The sequence below is a fragment of the Galleria mellonella genome, unplaced genomic scaffold, assembly GCF_026898425.1.
Source record: "Galleria mellonella isolate WM207_F2 unplaced genomic scaffold, CSIRO_AGI_GalMel_v1 utg424, whole genome shotgun sequence".
Lineage (NCBI taxonomy): Eukaryota > Metazoa > Arthropoda > Insecta > Lepidoptera > Pyralidae > Galleria > Galleria mellonella.
In genome coordinates, this window is record NW_026442097.1 from 674,266 (window position 1) to 695,859 (window position 21,594).

The window sequence follows — 21,594 nt, forward strand, 5'->3', positions numbered from 1 at the left end:
GCGGATCCAGCTTTGGCGCTAGGAGGGGGTCACATAGTCGTGGTCAAGTCCTTATAATTTAATCAAGAACTTATAATTTAATTTTGATAACAATAAATAAAATCATTATGTTCAATTAGTGGTCCACCTAAGTCCTGGAACCAAATCAAGGAGGCGAGGGGCCATGACTCCCATGACCCCCCTGGATCTGCCCTTGTATATGGCATGGAGAACGATATAGGTTACTTTTTATTACAGTCAGTGGACATATACTGGTCACGAGGATGATGAGGTAAAAATAAAATGAATGGATAGAAATAAATGATACATTTAAATGTCATCTCAATTTTATTTGATACCATTTCTCATAATAATAACACAGTCATATGATAACAGTATTATAATGAAATAACTAATGTGCCATTGCGATCTCCCAGCCTTTTGATCGCAATAGAAACTTTGCTGAAATTGAAGCACTACTTGTCATACAGCATATTCTTTTTGACTGTCAAAGATTCGCTAAAAAACGGTTTGAGTGCGAGTTCAAATTGGATGCAACACTGTCTGAAAGAAATATGGAATACATATTTGAGAATAAGGAAACCAGGGATATAATACTCAATTTCGCAAAATCTTTGTTGAGGGTCGTAGCAAGAGAGAATGGAGCAAGAATCATTGATTAATACGATAAAGGTTTGCGTTGCTTGTACGTGAACATTTAAAATTTGGTAGAAACACTTTGCAAGGAATCCTTTATCTACGGGCTAGAATTCTTTATTCGTGGCAGGAAAGGCAGAGACAGAGTCATAAAGCCTCTTGATTTTATTATATTCAGTTGAGTGAAAAAGTGGATCTTGAATGTCAATATTTGATCAGAGATAGTGTTAGTGATTTTAGACAAAAATCTTTTTAAAAATTTTTTTCATAATTTTGCATATTATTTGTAATAGAATTTTGAGATGCATTTTTGTAATTATATTAATAAATTTAATTACAGTAAAATTATATTAGAAATACGTAAAGTTCCATAAAATAGGTTATTAAAAACATTCGCGAAATTATCAAACTTATCTCAACACTTTCCCGCCAAATGAATATTTTTTTATATTCTTTGTCTATGGTAGCAAGTTCACAATGCAAGTAGTGTTCAAAATCAGCGGTTAATTTTATTATCTAGCTTAACTAATCTCCTGTCTAGTCCACTACGTCACCTTCTAGATTTGTGTGTACATTCAGACACCATAATACTTGGATTATTGTACATTTAAATATATCTAGATAAACTCTTTAATTGCATGTTACACTTATTATGAAAAGAACAGTGATTCTACTTTTGAATGCAAAACGGACAGTAAATATAATTGTTTTCTTTTTATTTTATATTTTTTATATACATTTACTTATTATTCTCTATGATAAACAAAGCTTAATAAATTAAAAAAAAGACCCTTGTAATAAATATATTGGTGCTAATTTTCAAATCTATAATGCATTTGATATTTTTTTATCTATGACTCATGTTTGGTGCTAGAAAAATTATTTTGTCTATGTCAATGTCATTTAGTTTTTTTTTATTTTACAATATATTATCTTTTGTAGTGTATTTAATGTTTCATATATTTTTTCAACAATAGAATATATAATTATAAATATATCTAAAACAAAGCGTTATAAGAGAAATTAAATGACGATTTATAGTAACTAGTTCCCAGTAACAGTTTTAATTAATTCTAATAACATTAAATAAATGACTAGATGGTCAAATTGACTTTGGAATTCGACGACTTTCATATTGCGTGAGGCGTGCACTGTTATTTACTCTTCTTCACCGCCTTCTTCGTTTCTCCTGGAGAATACAAAATATATGTTATTCACTTATATTATTTTTTATAATATTTTAACGGCCTACCTGATGGAAAATGGTAACAGTTGCCTATAGACATGAACAGTACCATGGACATAGCAGTATATGTTGCGATTTATGCCCACGGTACGCTTCATGCGTCGCCATTTTCAACCGACTTCAAAAAAAGGAGGTTCTCAATTTGGTGTTATTCCTCTGTATCCTGTAAATTCACTGCCATATCCCACCCTTCAAACCGAAACACAGCCATGCAAACACAACTGCTTCACGGTAGAAACACGAATAGAACAGAGGTGGCCAAGAAAACGACTTTTGTACAAAGTCTGGCAAGGCAATGATGCCCAGCCGAGTTGTGACTACCTGTTATATTTTTATTACCTGTTATCAAACAGTTGCCGTATAGTAGACGTGGGTGGTGTGCATCGGTACAGCGGGTACAGTCCAGTGAACTCGCAGAGGAGCGCCGGCGATGCTGGTGCTAAGGACACGGGTGAGCCCGACGCACCTTCAGACCGCTTCCCGTATCTACTGCCCATGAAGAACCTAAGCACATAAAATAGTACCGTAACTTACGAACTGTACCATAGATGTTTTTTTTTTAATTACTATAGTGGCAAACAAGCATATGGCTGTCTGATGGTAAACGAGGTTACCATAGTTTATGGGCGTCTGTAACATCAGGGATGACGCGTATATTGCCGACTCTTAAGAAACCTCAATACCTTTTTTTTTAATGGACGATAATGGAATGGTAACCTCGCCTGCGCTAACGGTATACACTAGCGGGGTATTAGTGAGGGATGAGAATGAAAAGGCAGGTCAGTTAGTCCATCGATCAATACACCTGAAATTCATCACGATGGTTTCCATGGGGAACCACGTGGAGGTCGACCTGACAGGGTATATTGATAGTAATGGGGCTATTTGACCCTATTACTAACAATCCCTTTGCCCCCTACTAATGGTGTTGGAATTAAATAACTGTAATCAAATAATCTATTGTAACTATTTTAAAATCTTAGTTCTTACCTGTCATTCCGTGGGGTCAACATTCTTGGTGGGGACCGTCCGTACCTGGAGCCAAGGACAAACGGCATCGGAGACACTGTTGGGAAGATTAATCAATAAACAAGATAGATAGATAGATAGATATATGTGTATAGATAGACATAAGATCCAAAAGACAAGTGCTATACAATTAACTGCACCTCAAGTTAGATTACCCTATGTTATAAGGACCCAGGGAAAGAATATCTAGGCGCACCCAGCACACCCTGACTCGAGACAATTCGGAAAAGCTCGTTCCCTAAATTGGTACGACCGGGAATCAAGCCTGGGATCTTATTTGCGCAAATTTGCTGGCAAAATTTGAGGAATAGATAATGGAATACTGTTCTGGTCATGTTTATTATTATATCAGCCGTTAACTATCCACTGCTGGGCATAAGCCTCTCCCATAATGGGGGTTTTGCCAATAGTTGCCACGCTTGACAGGCGGGTTGGCATTTGTAGTTAGGCTCTGGTGATGTTTTAAGAGGGTCGTTGTTTACTCATCTCTTGATCGCTAAGTTCCCTTAGTTGCCTCTTACGAAACCCACGGGAATGGAAGCGGTAGCCCATTCTATGCCGGGATCACACGGGAACTGTACAGGTATTAGAGGATAATTTTGTACAAAAGTCGTCTGCCTGGGTTTGCTTTGTCCTATTCGTGTTTCTGCCGTGAAGAAGTTGTGTTTGCATAGCTGTGTTTCGGTTTGAAAGGCGAGCATATGGCAGTGAAATTACACAGTACGGAGGCATAATGCCATAGTTCTCAGTAATGGCAACACGTGAAAGGCAAGGAAATATACTCTGCGGTACTGTCCACGTTTATAGGCGACGTTTACCAGTTTCCATCAGGTGGGCCATCAGCGTATTTACCATTTTAAGTACCATTAAAATTGTTGAAAAACTTACTTTCGGCTCTTTTCTCATTATCAGCATGGATAAGAGCAGCCAATAAGAGCATGAGCGCGCAGACCCATCGCCACATTATGTCGTCTCTTCTATTGCAGGTCGGAGGACAGAGACAGCTGTACTCTGCAGCGTGCTGCCAACAAAATTTTGACTTAATAATCATTATTATTACGTAGCTACCATTTCATAAAATTCTCCCTTAAAAAGAGCATATTCCTTTTTAAAAGGCCGGCAGCACACCTGCATTGCCGTAGGTGTTGTGTGTGATCATGGGCGGCGGTAGTCACTTACCGTCAGGTGTGCCGCATGCTCGTTTGCCCCTTGTGTTGTAAAAAAAAAAAGAAAAAAATAAGGCAGCCAAGCGTGGCAATTACTGGCAAAACCCCCCAATGGTACGCGTTAAAGAAACGGCTTTCGGTCCCCGGCGGCTCCGCTATTCCGGGGATGCGGGTGGCTTGGGACCGTTCTTTATGGCTGTCTCTGAGGGAGGTTTATGTCCAGCAGTTGATGGATAATGGCTGAAATGATGGTGATAAATCATCATTATTTACATCAGCCGTTAACTGTCCACTGCTGGACACAGACCTTCCTGGAGGGTTATGGAAGTTGTTGCCACACTTGGCAGCCGGGGCTTTTTCTTTTTATGGCAGAATCTGAAATGGTAGCTCCGCCTGCGTTAACAGTATACGCTGCCGAGTTCCTGCACCAGTGAAGGATGGCAGGTCCCCACCTGAAGAAAACAGAAGGCCCACTATGAAATGTTTTCCGAAATTTCGAAGCCAAACTAAACAGAAATTTCATGTTAAAATTACATAATACATTCCGTTTGGAAATATTAAAAATGTTACAATATCGTTCTTTTGGACTTTTATAATAGGATGTATGACGAACGAAATGTTAAATTCCATTTATTGGTCCGATTTTGGTATAAACAAAAAGACGAAATTGAGTCCGAAATTTCGGAATTTCATTTCATGGTCGACCCGCAGTTCAGGGTACGATAGGGCTGATATACCTGAAGAAGGTAAAAGCCCTTAAAATAAAAATAAAAACTTCAGCAACTAGGTGTGGGCATATATATAGCAATATCTATATATTTTAGTTAAAATATATATATATATATATATATATATATATATATATATATATATATATATATATATATATATATATATATATATACCGCTACCAATGTCTAGAAAATCCGATATATAGATATCGGATCGGTATCCATATTAACAATGGTCCGCGAAACATATACATTTTGCATTTGATGGTAGGCCCTCTGATTTCTCAAGCTTTATCTACTTTCCTTAGACAAAGAAGAGAGAAAGAAAGAGAAGAATTAATGGGCATCAATAATTTACAGAGATATTCAAAAATGTCTGGTTTAAGTTCAGCTAACATAGATTGAATAAGGCCAACATTAAATTTATTCAAGTTAAAGCGGCGCATGAATTATGAAGGCATTTAAGTTTTTTACGATTGAAGTCTCTTTGTTTGTTTTCTTTTTGTTTTTCCACTTGTTTCAAGAGATTTCCTCATCCGCGTCGGCACAGTAGTGGAGGCGGAAGGAACTTATCGTAGTTGCTTTTATTTTTCACCTCTTACGAACGGATGCCTGGAGCTCAGAAATTGTCAGCCAGATATTTAGCTATCGAAAGGAAAGTAAAAAGGAACAATACACTTGTAGCATGGCGTGGATGCGGCGAGTTCAAATCTCTTAGTAAATTATTGGATTAAAAATTTCTAATTAACCGACTTTAGAAAAAGGAGGTGGTTTCCAATGTTGTTGTATTTTTTTTGTTCGATACCTGAGACAATGAGATTCGTCTTTTCTACTACTGTTAAAGCATTAACAATATGCCATGAATATTGTTCACTCCTGCGTATAATGAAGCGGTTACAGCGGTAAAACCAATGGACGACTGCTAAGTTATTAATAGATAATCACACACAACATCAACCAGTCCCAAGAGTCGCTCATCACGACATCGCGAGAACGCCAATCATAACGCAGGGGAAATTTACATAACCTTTCAGGTTTCAAATTGTAACTTACTTGCAAAACAACCTTTAGCGCATTACATCAACGCTTTAAAATTATTTATTGTTTATTTACCCTAGTTAAACCGCTTCAAATACTAGGTGTATTTGTTCATCATCATCATCATCATCATCATATCATCCGTTCATCATAAAAACGCAAACGCATATCATTATGCTTTTTGAAAATCCTTCAAAGTTCTGTAATATTGGTGCAATAAAGTGTTAAATATATAAATAAAAAAAAAAACCGGTCAAGTGCGAGTCGGACTTGCGCAACGAGAGTTCCGTACACAATCATTAAGTTGGAAACTTTTGTTTCTATGAAATAACTAACAAAGCTACGGTTTTCGCATTTTTTCCTTTACTTGTGCTACATGACATTGCTTCTTGCTAAATTTCATGATTCCAGGTCAACGGGTCAGAATATGCGATATAAATGTAACATAAACGGCCGTACCGTTTGATTGCGTCGATTTAGAAGCTTGATTTTTGTCACCGCTTTAAGAGATTGCAGACCTGAGTATGTGGTATTAATTTCAACTTGATACCTCCACGCGTCTCTAAGAGAAAAGGTCCGACAACAAAGTGAAGTTTTGTTGCATAGTCTTTATTATATTAAATGTCTTTTTAAAGCAAATAAATAAATATTTCATATCAAATTAAAAAAAAATTATATATAATAATTTACCAGAGGGAGACTTTGTACAAAAGTCGATTGCTTGGCTACCTCTGTCCCATTCGTGTTTTTACCGTAAAGCAGTTGTGTTTGCATGGCTATGTTTCGGTTTGAAGGGTGGGATATGGCGTGAATTTACTGGGTATTTCTAAGTAGTATAAAAAAAAATCGTTGATCTTACCATTTTTTAACTCCACCTCCCCTTACAAACAACCTACTGTCATAATCGAATGGGGTCATTCGACGCCCCCCACATTTTATCGAGAAACTGACGTCATTTCTATTTATTTCAATAATTCTTCAAGGCGTCGTCTAATTCAAAGTTTTTGTAAAGATAAAAAAGGCGGGACTAAAAATGCCTCTATTTTTGGAGTCTTTGTCAAAATATGCGGCTGAATCGTCAATTCTGAACCAATTTCCACAATACTTCTCACTTTATGCAATCGATACTGTTTTCCCGCGTTATTGTGCACGTGCCATATTGTTTTTGTTTCTTATAATACTATTATTTTCCTTTGTGATATATAATATATTTGTAGACATATGGTTTCGTGTTCTAAATTCGAATATTTTCAACTAATCACCTACTCAGGTTTGGCTCGGGTTTTTTTCTAAATGGTATAAAGAGTGTGTTCCACAAAACGCAAAAATTTACTCTATGTGTAATAAAACCAGTTATTATGGTCCCAAATTAAACTGCTTAATTAACTTTGATGAAATTTCTATGGAAACAGTCTATAAGGATATCCTTTCAGATATACAAAGAGTTTTCCAAATCGGTTTACAACTGACGGAGTTTTTTTTTATGGGTGAAAATGGTATAGTAACCCCGCCTGCGCTAACGGGATACGCTGGCAGAGCACCAGTGAAGGGTGATAGATGAGAATGAAAACAGGCCAGTTAGCCCATCGTGATGAATTCATCAGGAATTAACCATGATAGTTTCCAGGGGGAACCGCGAGGAGGTCGACCTGGCTGTGTATATTGCTAGCAATGGGATTCTCAGTCTCCATCACTAACAATCCCTTTCCCCCACAACTGACGGAGTTATGAGGTGACAAACATACAAAAAAAATACAACCGAAATGAGACCCCCTTTCTGTTTGAAATCTGTTCAAAAATATTCTGACGCTGGCTGTGACTTGATTCCAACCAGTTGTTATTTCGAATTAATCTATAGAATTTCGAAATACGTCTGCATGCGTACCTCTGTCTCACTCATATTTTTATTTATTTTATTTTATGCATTTTTTATATTTTTTTTATACAATTTAGAATGGCTAACAAGCTGTCGGCCCACCTGATGGATAGTGGTAACCGTCGCCTATACACATGAGCGGTACCATGGACATAACAGAGTATACTGTTTCGCCCATGACACCTCCCATGCGTTGCCTATTCATAAGAACTCGAGTGTTATTCCTCTATACCCTGTGAATTCACTGCCATATCCCACCCTTCAAACTGGGAGGGAAAGGGATTGCTGGTAATGAGGACTATTAGTCCCATTGCTAGCAATATACCCTATCAGGTCGACCTCCACGTGGTCCCGTCTGGAAACCATCGTGCTGAATTCTAGGTGTATTCATCACGATGGGCTAACTGACCTGCTTCATCCTCACCTATCATCCTTCACTGGTGCCCCGCCGGTGTATACCGATAGCACAAGCGTGGTTACCATTCCATTATTACCTGTTAAAAGAGGAAACTGTCAGTTTCAAACGGAAAATCGAACTCGTTACCTTGTAAGTGCTAACCAGTTCTATGGAAGTTTTAAAATTAATATAAGTATTGGAACAAAACGCCATTTCGCTTGAAAGGGTTAAAAATAAATTGAAAATAATTAAATACAAACTTGATTGTCCATAAATTCTTTGATGTATCATTAAATTGGTTTTTATTCGTCCGTTATTTTCATTATTATGGGGATGACACGCCCCGGGTTGCGCGACTACTACACGAGGGGCTATGTTGTTATTAAACGAATTCCGAAAATTTTGTATTAGTTTTTCATTATGTATTTTTAACGGGTTTAAAAAAAAACCGGAGAGTTCATTACTCCTGCATTATTTTTGTATGTTTGTCACCTCATAACTCCGTCAGTTGTGGACCGATTTGGAAAATTGTTTTTTTTTATTTAAAAACAGTGTTAGGTTGACTGGACGAGACAGATAGATAGATAGATAATTTATTTGCATTACTTACAGCACACAAATTATAACAGACACATCAGAGGGAGACTTTGTACAATAGTCGTTTGCTTGGGTACCTCTGTCCCATTCGTGTTTCAACCGTGAAGCAGTTGTGTTTGCATGGCTGTGTTTCAGTTTGAAGGGTGCGATATGGCATGAAATTACAGGGTACAGAGGAATAACAACTGAGTCCTCAGGAATGGCAACGCATGGGGGCATCATGGGCGAAACAGTATACTCTGTTATGTGCATGGTACTGCTCATGTCTATAGGCGACGGTTACCACTTTCCGTCAGGTGGGCCGTCAGCTTGTTTGCCACTCCAAGTTGAATAAAAAAAAAAAAAACAGATGTACATAAAAAGCGAGATAACATAAATGATAAAAAAAATCCACAAAGCTAAATACAATTTTCGCTTGTGAGTGCGCCATAGCAATACAAAATGGCCACAACTCAGTTTATTGCTTCGCCCTCAAAAGAGCAAAGCACTGATATTCTGTCGCGGCCAAAGGGAATAGGGTAACAATAAAACAATATTACCAGATTATCCATACAGTAAACAGACAGATATGACAGTCTATCTAGCAGACAAATGGAACATGGAGGCAACTTGCTGGAATGTCTAACTTTTGCCTGTCAATTAAGAATTTTTGTAAATTAATTTTGAAACTGAACTTAGTGGCGATCAGTCTTATGTGGCGAGGTCTCTTTTAGAGATAAGTTCGCCTTAATCCTTTCAGATAAAAAAGGAATTTTCCAAATCGGTTTACAACTGTAGGAGTTATGTGGTAACAAACATTGACAAATTTACAACGAATTGAAACCCCTTCTTTTGAAGGCGGTTGAAAAGGATTTCTCCTATATTTCGGGACATTGGCTTTTCTGGGGGCTGGAAATTGAAAGTACGTTTTAAAAGTCCACTGACGTTGGACACAGTCGCGCTTATTGAAAACTAGCGGCCGGTCCCGGCGTCGCACGGGTGGACATTTTTACAATTTAAAAAGTGGCTATTAAGGCTGCACACGCGACGGAAGCTTAGAAATGGAGTAACTTCTCCCGTTTTACCAACATTTCCCTTCACTGCTCTGCTCCTATCGATCGTAGCGTGATGAAAAGTATACTATAACCTGCCCAGCAGTATGAAGAATAATTGTACCGAGTTTCGTTAAAATCCGTCGAGTAGTTTTTGTTTCTATAGCGAACATACAGACAGACAGACAAAAATTTTACTGATTGCATTTCTGGCATCAGTATCGATCACTAATCACCGCCTGATAGTTATTTCGGAAATATATTTCATGTACAGAATTGACCTCTCTACAGATTTATTATAAGTATCGATACAGATGACTCATTCCACCATTATTTCAGCCATTATCTGTCCACTGCTGGACAGAACTCATCACTAGCCGATATATATGTTTATTATAAATAGATTTTGATGATTTGTTACTAAAAAGATAAAAAGATAGATACTCTTTATTGTTTCCTCCAAAAGATTACAATAGTAAACTTATTATAAATATAAACAATTACAAGAAATAATCACAATGAGAAAACAATGGGCGAGCTTATCGCTAACAGCGATCTCTTGCAGGCAACCTTTGCATGGAGAGGATAATAATATAATATCATGGGCGAAACAGTATACTCTGTTATGTCCATGGTACTGCTCATGTCTATAGGCGACGGTTACCACTTTCCATCAGGTGGGCCGTCAGCTTGTTTGCCATTCTAAGTTGTATAAAAAAAAATAACTAATTATAAATATAAACAATTACAAGAAATAAGATGTTAATTAATTTTTTCTTTTTTTTTTAATATAAATTTGGTTATTTTTTTATATTTATTTGGACAGCGTCTATACAGATATAGAGCGATAGAGACCCATGGATTTACGATACGTACGTACGTATAATTGTAAGTGAAATTTTAAAACTTTTAAATAAATTTTTGAATTACCAAGTTTTAGATAATAAATTATTTTTTAGACAAATCTTCAATATAGATAATCTAAATTAAATTATAGAAAATAAAAAAAAAATATATGCATTTTAGAATGGCAAACAAGCTGACGGCCCACCTGATGGAAAGTGGTAACCGTCGCCTATAGACATGAGCGGTACCATGGACGTAACAGAGTATACTGTTTCGCCCATGATACCCCCCATACGTTGCCATTACTGAGGACTCTGGACTAATTTTTTTGTAATTTTTAAATTAATATAAAAAAAATATTTAACCAATTTGAAAAATTCTTTCAACTATAGAAAGCTACATGATCAGGGTGTAACATGAGGTACATTCTGCATTATAAAAAATTACAGGCAAAACAGGGGCGGATCGCTAGTTTGATAAAGGTAGATCTTACCTTTGCAGCTGATAGCGCTCACTGACAACCGTTGTGGTACTCTGTTAGTAAGTTTTGCGCACAGCCTTTTAAAGGCAATAGGACCGCCCTTTTGCCGCCCTCTCGGACTGAAATTAGGGTTGGCAATCATTGGATTTTATTTGTTGTATGATTAGCGAGAGAGGCAAATTCAATTCCATTTGGAGTAGTCCAAGTTGACACAGAGATTTCAAAAATTTGCAATCTTCAACGAGATGGAGTTATTAAGTAATTTACGGTTTACATTTTAAAATTTTAATCCAACTTTATTCGTGTTCCAACCGTGAAGCAGTTGTGTTTGCATGGCTGTGTTTCGGTTTGAAGGGTGAGATATGGCGTGAATTTACACGGTACAGAGGAATAACACCTGAATCCTCAGGAATGGCAACACATAGGGGGTATTACGGGCGAAACAGTATACTCTGTTATGTCCACGGTACTGCTCATGTATATAGGCGATGGTTACCACTTTCCATCAGGTGGGCCGTCAGTTTGTTTGCCGTTCTAAGTAGTATAAAACAAAAAACAAATAAATTATATGTAAAATCCAAGTCATTTCATTACATGTTCATTGCTGAATATAGGCCTCCCCCATAGACCGCCATAAGGAATGGCCCTGAGCCACCTGCATCCACTGACACCCTGCAATTCATTTGAGATCAACTGTCCATTTAGACTCAGGTGTTATTCCTCTGTACCCAGTAAATTCACGCCATTTTATGTTTTAAATGAAATATTACACCTGCCTCCACCTATTTCTGCTTACCCTAATGGAAGACAGGCGTGATAGATATGTATGCAATTATGTAGGAAATATACATCTAGTAAATTTTATTATTTTATTACAATTTAGATTTTCTGGTTTAAACCGATTAAAAGCCTGACTCCATAATTATATTTCATTTTTTATCTTAATTTTTTTTTAATTACTTAGTAAATTCTCGAAAAATTAATTAAACGAAACCTTATAAAGTTCTTCTGCATTTCTTATTCCAAGGATATATTTCTTTTTTTTTGTCAAAGGTGGCAACCCTATTCGCGTCCCCCGCTATCACTTTATCTTATGCGTGTATATCTTCACGGTGTGTCGGTCGCGGGGTAAACACGAGTGGACGCCGTTTTGAGCATTTACTCGACCGCGACTTATTAAGGTGTACGTTGTTGCAACATTTTTCGAAACGTATTATCTTAAATAAGCTGACGGCCCACCTGATGGAAAGTGGTAACCGTCCTATAGACATGAACAGCACCGTGGACATCATAGGGTACACTTTGACACCCTTATAATACTTATGTGTCACTATTTTTAAAGATTGGTGTTTTTTTTTGTACTGGATGATAATAAAACGGCAACCCCGCCTGCGCTATCGGTATACGCTGGCGGGGCACCAGTGAGGGATGATAGGTGATGATAAAAAGGCAGGTCAGTTAGCCCATCGTGATAAATACACCTGGAAATCAGCACGATGATGTCCAGGGTAGCACGTGGAGGTTTACTTGACAGAGTATATTGCTAGCAATGGGACTGATAGTCCGTATTATTGACAATCCCTTTCCCCCCAGGTGTTTTTATTAATGAATTATAATGGAATGGTAACCCCGCCCGCGCTATCGGCATACGTAGGCGGGGCACCAGTGATGAGGAGTAGATTTATAAAAAAAAAATATGATTTAAAAAGCTTGTTAAAATTATATTCACGGTATTATACGACAACATAACCTTCAAGAAAAGAACATATTCCTTTTTAAAAGGCCGGCAGCACACCTGCAATGCTGCTGGTGTTGTGGGTGATCATGGGCGGCGGTAGTCACTTACCATCAGGTGAGCCGTGAAGCAGTTGTGTTTGCATGGCTGTGTTTCGGTTTGAAGGGTGGGATATGGCAGTGAATTTACAGGGTACAGAAGAATAACATCTGAGTCCTCAGGAATGGCAACGCATGGGGGGTATCATGAGCGAAACTACTTTGTTATGTCCATGGTACTGCTCATGTATATAGGCGACGGTTACCACTTTCCTTCAGGTGGGCCGTCAGCTTGTTTGCCATTCTAAGTTGCATAAAAATGTTAAAATAAATAAATGAACGAATTAAATAGATGACGTTGTCAAGGAAGTACAACGAGGTCTTGATTAGGTAACCGTATTTAAATACAGAAATCAACTCGAATATGCCCTTGATTGCGTCTCGATTGCAAATTTTAATCAAACGGTAATAAAATTATCTGAAGAAAATTCACAGATAAAGAATTAATTTAGACTGACAGAACAAAACCGTAAACAATATAAGATTTCTACTATAACTTTATATATTGCTACTATAACAATATAAGATTTCTACTATAACTAGAGATGGGCAATCCACCTGGGTGGGTTTAAAGTCTGGTGGGTAAAAACCGGGTGTTTTGGGTTTATTGGGTTTAAACCCCATAAACACCCAAATTTTTGGGTGTTTATGATTTTGTACTTCATCATCGTCATCTCAGCCGCAAGACGTCCACTATACTGGACATAGACAATATTATTATGCAGCCTACAGAATAAAAAACTTTTAATTTGATTTTGAGTTTATTAAGAAAGAGATGAAAGTAAAATGTAAAACTACAGTCAATCACTGTCAGATTCAGAGTTATTACAAGCGATGAATTGTATAGGTTCGATAGGCTCTATTTCGTCTAAACTGTTATGTTCATTTACTTGCTCAATGAAAGCTTCTAAGGTATTTTCTTCATTAAACTGAATGTCCTCGCATTCAGCTTTATGTTTAAGATTCCAGTTATAACAAATGAATGAAATTTTTTCAGTTCTTTCAGTTGTAAGTCGATTTCTTTTGTTATTATGTATGTAGCCTTGGATACTAAAGGAACGCTCAGTGGCTGCCGAAGTACAGGGAGCTGATAGAATACGAATCGCTACTTTGCTTAACTCAGTGGAACCACAAATACCTTTCCACCATATTAGGGGCTCAATGCTATCTAATGAGCTCCATACAAATCCTCTGGCCCAAAAGTTTTCTTTAGCTTTATAACACGCCAAATCTGCCATTACATTTGACAAACTTAAGTGTTGGCTTAAATTGTAGATAAACTCCATACCCTTAAGTTCTTCCTCTTGAGTAAGTTCGACTCCTAGAGTCCTGGGGTCTAGAATATATGCTGCAAAATGTATTGGCCTCATTGCCATATTGCATCTTGAAGATACTGATGTTAGAATCTGCTGTTTGCTTTCTTCGCTCAATGTCGAAATCTCATTTAATGCAAAACGTATCTTAGCTTGTACATCTCTAAATGTAATGTATGTGCGATGCAAACGATTCTGGTCGCTCTCTAAGTAAAATATGCTTTCAGTGACTGGTTCCAAAATACTTATACATTCCCCTGTCTTCGTCCAGAAATCATCACTTAGAATTAAATCTTTAATATCTCTTGAAATTACCACATCTTCTCTAACTGTTAATATTTGCAAAGCTATCTTATTTGCTTTCAAACTTTTTAACGAAGTAACATGACTTCCCCATCTTGTAGCACAAGGCAATTTTAGTGTTTGTGTAGAATCTTCACCCTGCCTTGATTTTATCAACAAGGAACTTAATCGTTGACTCCTTTTAACAGTTTTTATTATATTTATGGCTTGCATAATAAACACAGTTACTTCTTGTATCTTTACAATATCTTGGCACAACAAGTTAAGGATATGTGCACAGCAACCGAGAGGAACAACATGTGGATATTTGAGTTTTGTTAATTCGAATGCCTTTTGTATATTTCTAGCGTTATCGCCAATAAGTACAAGAAACTTATTTGCTCCATACACTTTCATTACTTTTTCAACTTCTTGGCTAAGGTATTCACTAGTGTGAGGATTACTTTCTGTATTCAAACTTTTAACGTATGCAGGTTGAGGTTTTGATATAAGAAAGTTTATTATTCCTTCATTTCTTAAATTAGACCAGCCATCGCACTGAAGGTGTAAGTAACTACAAGCATTTAGTTCCTCATTTAACTCAAAACGCATTTCTCTATATATTTTATCTAAGTATTTTGTCGCTAAAGCTTTACGTGAAGGTATTTTAAATTTTGGTTGCAATTTTTCGAAAAATTGTATCCATAAAGGATGTTGCACCATCGATAATGGCGTCCCTGTTACAAATATAGCTCTCGCTAATTCTGTTTTTATATGATCATCGGTGTCTTGAAACTCAGCATTTATTGTAGTGTTAGCAGATGACGAGGGGCTTATAAAAGAATCATTTGTCTCTATCTCTGACAGTCCAGACATTTTGGTTTTGGACGAGCTATCTTTTATAAGTTTCATAGAGTCTTTTAATGTTTCTGGAGATTTTGGACAAGTGATAAGATGTTGAAGCATTTTGGCAGCATTACTGAATTTGTAGACCTTATTACAAAGCTTGCAAGAAACAGACTTGTTTGGTAAAGTACGGTAGTGCTCCCATATGCGTAAATCTTTAGGTCTCCCCATTGAACCTAAAAAAATGAACGATGATTAGTTGGTCTGACGAAAATTCAACAATAGAGTGCCTATTTTTTTACAATGATTATTTCTTGTTATTTACAATAAATTTATTAAAAAAATAATAAAATAAATACAAAAAACCTTTGTAAAATTACATCTCCTCGGAGGATTAAACGCAGACGCTAGTTTATTATCGTATTGTTCTGTATTTTTCTCATAACTTCTTTAATTCGATTAGGTACTTACGCATATTATGTTAAAAATAAATATCTAGTACACATCTTAGGCTATCCACCATTATTATCCAATGACGACTCTCAGCTAACTATGCACTATCATCCAAAATAAACGTGTATGGAAAATTTTATCCCAGTATGAGGATTGAGGATAATTGCATCAACATACGAACATACCTACATACTTTTATTTACATAACGCAAGCTAAATAAAAGCTTGTAATAATACATCTAATTTTAAGTTAAAATTGTTAAGTGATCATGATATAATTGTATCATTCAAAAATCCACTTACCTTTAATTATTTCTTGTTAAGTATAAATATTATTTCAAATCTGCTCCCTTAATATGCACTTTTTTACTGCTTTTCCTACCTAACACGTTACCAGGAAGTCACGTTACCAGAGTCAGAGTAATAGTGAACACGTTTGACAGTGATTGTCGTCGCCTCATATTCAGCGTCGACGAATAGGGGAATCCCCAGTCATAATGTATTGCATGCGTGGCGGTCTTACTTCAAATCCATAAACAAAGAGATAATTACAGAACTCGATACTAGATGGCGCTGTTTTTGTTTGAAGAAAGTTTGCGGGCTAAAATACATAGAATTTCATCAATGACTTCCACAAAGAACAACATTTCTGTTTTTTCTAAGTCCGTATCTCTTCCGTATATTTCATAAGATATAAGCTTGGGCTACATTGTTATGCAACGTGATTTTGTCGCTGTCTTTAGCAGGGTTGACAGATATACGATTTAAATCGTACTCATACTATTATTTGTCTATTTTTTAATGTACGATCGTAAAGATTATGATAGTAATTCGCACAAAAACATACGACTTTTTGGTTACCTGGCAACATTTTTATTATGAAACGAACATGCTCACATCATCAGTCACATGCAACAATTTATTGGGGATTTCCCCTTCACATCTGGCAGTCCTGCTTGCTAGAATATAGGTAAGTCAGCCACAGTTACTGACGATCGATATTTAAAGGGTATTGTTTTTGTGCTAAATATTTCATAAAAACGTTATTTAATACTTTGTGGATTATTAATTTAGTTGATAATCACTGGAAGTAAAATGGATGCTAATTTGAGAGATCAAGATCTTCGTATAAAACAGTTAATAAAAGAAAATCTACGTAAGTACTCTTTTTATACCTAGGTAGGTAAGGTATAATAAACACAAAAGGTACTTAGATCGCGTGTGTTCGAAGCATTTATTCTAATAAATTTAATTTAAAATTGTAGAAAGAAAAAAATGTCTGCCAAGCCGTAGCCGAAGCCGATCTCCAAATATATTTGGCGATAGTGAGACCCAGTGTCCAGATGATTTACCCAGCGTCGTCGCAACAAAGAAAAAAACGAGGATAAAGTAAAAGAAAATTTACTGAAAGAAGAAACAAACTGTTCTAAATGCTGAATTTATGGAGAAGAGGCTAAAAGAAAGGAGTATGTCGGACTGTTAGTGGCTCAAGAATTTAAATATATACGGCCATGTGTGCGAACGAGGTGTTATGAAGAAATTTTAAAGTATCTACGGGAAGCAAAAGGCCAACATGTTGATCAACTGCAACATGAAAACACTGAAAATTAATTACTTTCATTTTATTATATATAGATTTTTAAAATTTCCTGAAATATTATTAGTTAACGTTTTATTTAATATTGTAGAATTGATCAATACAATTTATAAAAATAATTTATTGGTATTACTTACATATTTTCAAAAAAATACGTAAAAACCTATTTTTTTGGGTGATTATGGGAGTTTATGGGTGTTTATTGGGTTTTTACCAAAGCACCGGGTTTAAACCCGGTGCTTTGCCCATCTGTAACTATAACTATATATATATTTCTACTATAACAATATAAGATTTCTTCTATAACTATATATATTTCTACTACAACAATATAAGATTTCTACTATATATATAATAACTAATGATTTCTCAAAAAAAAAACAGTAGTTTATGAAGTGACAAACTTTGAATATGTGATTTAAATCCGGTAGGAGTTCTTTTTTTATTATAAATATACCACCATACCAGGAAGGTGGTAAACAAATGAGCTCCGTGCACCACTCGACCGATTTTGTGCAAACTTCACATAAACCATCTACTAAATAGTCCGAACAAAGCGTAAACATTTGGTTTGGATAGGTGAGCCCGTTCTTGAGTTGTAAAATTACAACGAAAAGTGGCATTATTTATATTATATATATATATATATATATATATATATATATATATATATATATATATATATATATATATATATATATATATATATATATATATATATATATATATATATATATATATATATATAGTAAAAGCTCTTTATTCGCGGGGTTTTTTATTAGTCTATTTGCCGACGCGTTTACAAAGGATTACTATTTCTTTTTAATAATATGTATCGATTAGATCCGCGAATATAGAAATCTTTAGCCGCGAATATAGGAATTGGGTCGCAATTTTTTAATCCGCAAATAGTGAAATCGAATCGATGGAAGCGTGAATAAGGACCTTTTAGTGTATGTATATATATGTATTACATATATCTTATATATAAAATTCTCGTGTCACGGTGTTTGTTACCAAACTCCTCCGAAACGGCTTTACTGATTTTTATGAAATTTTGTGTGCATATTGGGTAGATCTGAGAATCGGCCAACATCTATTTTTTATACCCCTCAATGATAAGGGTAACATTCGTACCCATAAATATTTATTTATTATTTTTTTTATTTTTATTTTATTATGATTTAGCATTGAAAAATACATACAAATTCAAATTTTTACGCTTTTACGATCAACCCCTGTTTTTTTAATAGCGATTTTTATATGTCGCAATAGGCTTGCAAGATGGCAATCGAATATAATAATTGTATTACGATAAATTTTCATGTATAGTTTTTGAATAACATATATGGTAAAACAACGTTTGCTGAGTCAGCTAGTATACATATATATTTATCGTTTAAATCGTTCTGTATGAATTGGACATGTATGGTAAGTAGTTGAGTTAATTATGGGTTCAAGTAACATCGATTCTAAAGCCGATTTGCAGCAGAACGCTTGGAAATATTAATTTTTCTTCCATAATATCTAAATGAAGGTGCAATAAGGTTTCTGTTTCTATAAATGTAGGTTACCAATCATGGGGTATTTAATGGTATAGAAATGAAAATGGTGACCTCGCGTTTGCTATCAGTGTATATTGACGGAGCATCAGTAAGAAATAATATTTTAGGGGGAAATTAATGAATTAATGATAACTCTTTATTGTTCCCTCCAAATAATGATACAGATTGTAAAAATTAACAATATGTACACAATAATTAATTACAAAAAAGCAAGATAAAGAGGCATTAAATAAAAAAAAAAAAAAAACACTAATTAAAAAAAGATGGTATATACCAGCGTATACCTTTTTTTAATCGGTAAAAATGAAATGGTAACCCCGCCCGCGCTATCGGTGTACACCGACGAGGCACCAGTGGAAGATGATAGGTGAGAATGAATGCAGGTCAGTTGGCCCACCATGATGAATTCGACAAAAATTAACCACGATGGTTTCCATAGGAACCGCGTGGAAGTCGATCTTTTTTTTTGATGGGTGTAAATGATATGGTAACCCCGTCTGCGCTAACGGGATACGCAGACGGATCACCAGTGAAGGGTGATAGATGAGAATGAAAACAGGCCAGTTAGCCCATCATGATGAATTCATCAGGAATTAACCATGATAGTTTCCAGGGAGAACCGCGAGGAGGTCGACCTGGTTGGGTATATTGCTAGGAATGGGATTCTCAGTCTTCATTACTAACAATCCCTTTCCCCCCTGGAAGTCGATCTGCCAGGATATATTGCTAGCAATGGGACTGACAGTCTGCATTACTACCAATCTGTCCCGTCATATGGTTAGGTTAAGTTTAAGATTAAAATAAAGTATGACGTGCTTAAACATTTAAACTCCCATTCAGGGCGAAAAGGGGCGCAAATCAAATGCCGTACAATGGAGTAGTTCATTAAATTCTCACTGCTAATTCCTTTCCGTTGTTTTATTTGCGTAAACTACGCATATAGTACCTGTTTGTGCAAATTGTTGATTCACACACGAACAATGGTCTAGAAAACATGTAAATTTTGCCCCACTAATTCTAAAACACCATTGCACTGGCAAAAAAAAATTAATTTTCAATATTTTTATAGCCATTGTCACTCGGGAGGAGGTAAGATGCTAGCATTATTAATTAGTTGTAAGTAATTGAATTATATCGACCGTGTGGTCCCGGCATAGAATAAGCCACCCCTTCCTTTCCCGTGGGTGTCGTAAAAGACGACTAAGGGACGGCGAGGGATGGCCAGCAGCGTCTCTCTTAATACATCTCTAAACCTTGACTGCGGTTGACAATCCGCCTGCCAAGCGTGGCAACTACTGGCAAACCCCCCTAGGGGGGTGGGAAGGGATTGTTAGTAATGTAGACTGAGAATCCCATTGCTAGCAATATACCCAACCAGGTTGACCTCCTCGCGGTTCCCCCTGGAAACTATCATGGTTAATTCCTGATGAATTCATCATGATGGGCTAACTGGCCTGTTCTCATTCTCATCTATCACCCTTCACTGGTGCTCCGCCAGCGTATCCCGTTAGCGCAGGGGGTTACCATACCATTTACACCCATAAAAAAAACCTTCCTAAGGGGGAGGCTTTTTTTTATTATTATTATTTTAAGGGCTTTTACCTTCTTCAGGTATATCAGTCCTATCGTACCCTGAACTGATTTCTCAAACAAAACTTTATCTACTTTTCGTAGACGCGGAGAGAGAGAAGAATTAATGGGCGTCAATATTTTACAGAGATGTTAAAAAATAGGAGGGGGAGGCTTACGATCAGCAGTGGACGGGTAAGAGCTGATATGACGATGACGATGATGAATTGAATTATAATTTTCTAGTATATGTCGGTTTTCTAAATTTGCATTTAGGATCTGCCTTTTTCGATATAAATATACTCATACTTATGTGTGTATTTGCTCGCCGTGTGGTCACAGTATAGAATGAATATTTCCTTTTCCGTGGTTGTGGTGAGAAGCGACTAAGCACGAACATGGACATAACAGAATATACTGTTTCGCCCACGATTCACGAGGGCTCAGGTGTTATACCTCTGTACCCTGTAAATTCACTGCCATATCCCTTCAAGCCGAAATACAGCCATGAAAACACAATTGCTTCACGGTAGAAACACGAATGTGACAGAGGTGGCCAAGCAAACGACTTTTGTACAAAGTCTCCCTCTGGTAAAATACAACATATCTGTCACGTCTGTCTCCCATTAGGGTAGGCAGAAACAATAGAACGCCAAATGCTTCGATTCAAACAAACGTCGCTTCCTCCACATTCATCAATCTTTTCATACACGGTCGCCGGTTACGGGTACTTTTAATTTGGCCGTTCTTCAGCACGTCGCCTGTTTGGTTAACACACGTCCGTCTAGGGCGATCCCTACGGACATCTCCATTCATTCTTGCTCGATAAATCTCTTTCGTAATTCTTCTTTCGTCCATCCTCTCCGAATGACCAAAATACAAAAATACAAGTATTTCAGAATGCAACATAACTTCAAATTCGAACATACGAACATTGAATAACTCAAAATAAACTTTACAGTTTATTTATATACCCATAATTTGAGTTTACTTGATTAATGACAGACGACATCACGCGGCGCGACGCTACACCAGACCTAATACTGTAATTAAATGTATAAT

At 36.4% G+C, this 21,594-nt stretch overlaps 2 protein-coding genes across 2 annotated transcripts; both read right to left on the reverse strand.

Moving 5' to 3' along the window:
• Window positions 1-308: 308 nt before the first annotated feature.
• On the reverse strand, window positions 309-11,186 carry LOC113516238 (RYamide neuropeptides-like). The gene is made up of 5 exons (XM_026900624.3): window positions 11,087-11,186; window positions 3,800-3,932; window positions 2,873-2,948; window positions 2,222-2,386; window positions 309-1,825 (listed from the first exon to the last, which is right to left on the reverse strand). The coding sequence occupies exons 2-5, from the start codon at window positions 3,873-3,875 to the stop codon at window positions 1,795-1,797; spliced, it is 348 nt and encodes a 115-aa protein (XP_026756425.1). The 5' UTR covers window positions 3,876-3,932; window positions 11,087-11,186; the 3' UTR covers window positions 309-1,794.
• A 2,463-nt stretch (window positions 11,187-13,649) lies between these two features.
• LOC128201432 (uncharacterized) lies at window positions 13,650-16,608 on the reverse strand. Its single transcript, XM_052898399.1, has 2 exons — window positions 16,105-16,608; window positions 13,650-15,584 (listed from the first exon to the last, which is right to left on the reverse strand). The coding sequence occupies exon 2, from the start codon at window positions 15,577-15,579 to the stop codon at window positions 13,708-13,710; it is 1,872 nt and encodes a 623-aa protein (XP_052754359.1). The 5' UTR covers window positions 15,580-15,584; window positions 16,105-16,608; the 3' UTR covers window positions 13,650-13,707.
• Window positions 16,609-21,594: the final 4,986 nt, after the last annotated feature.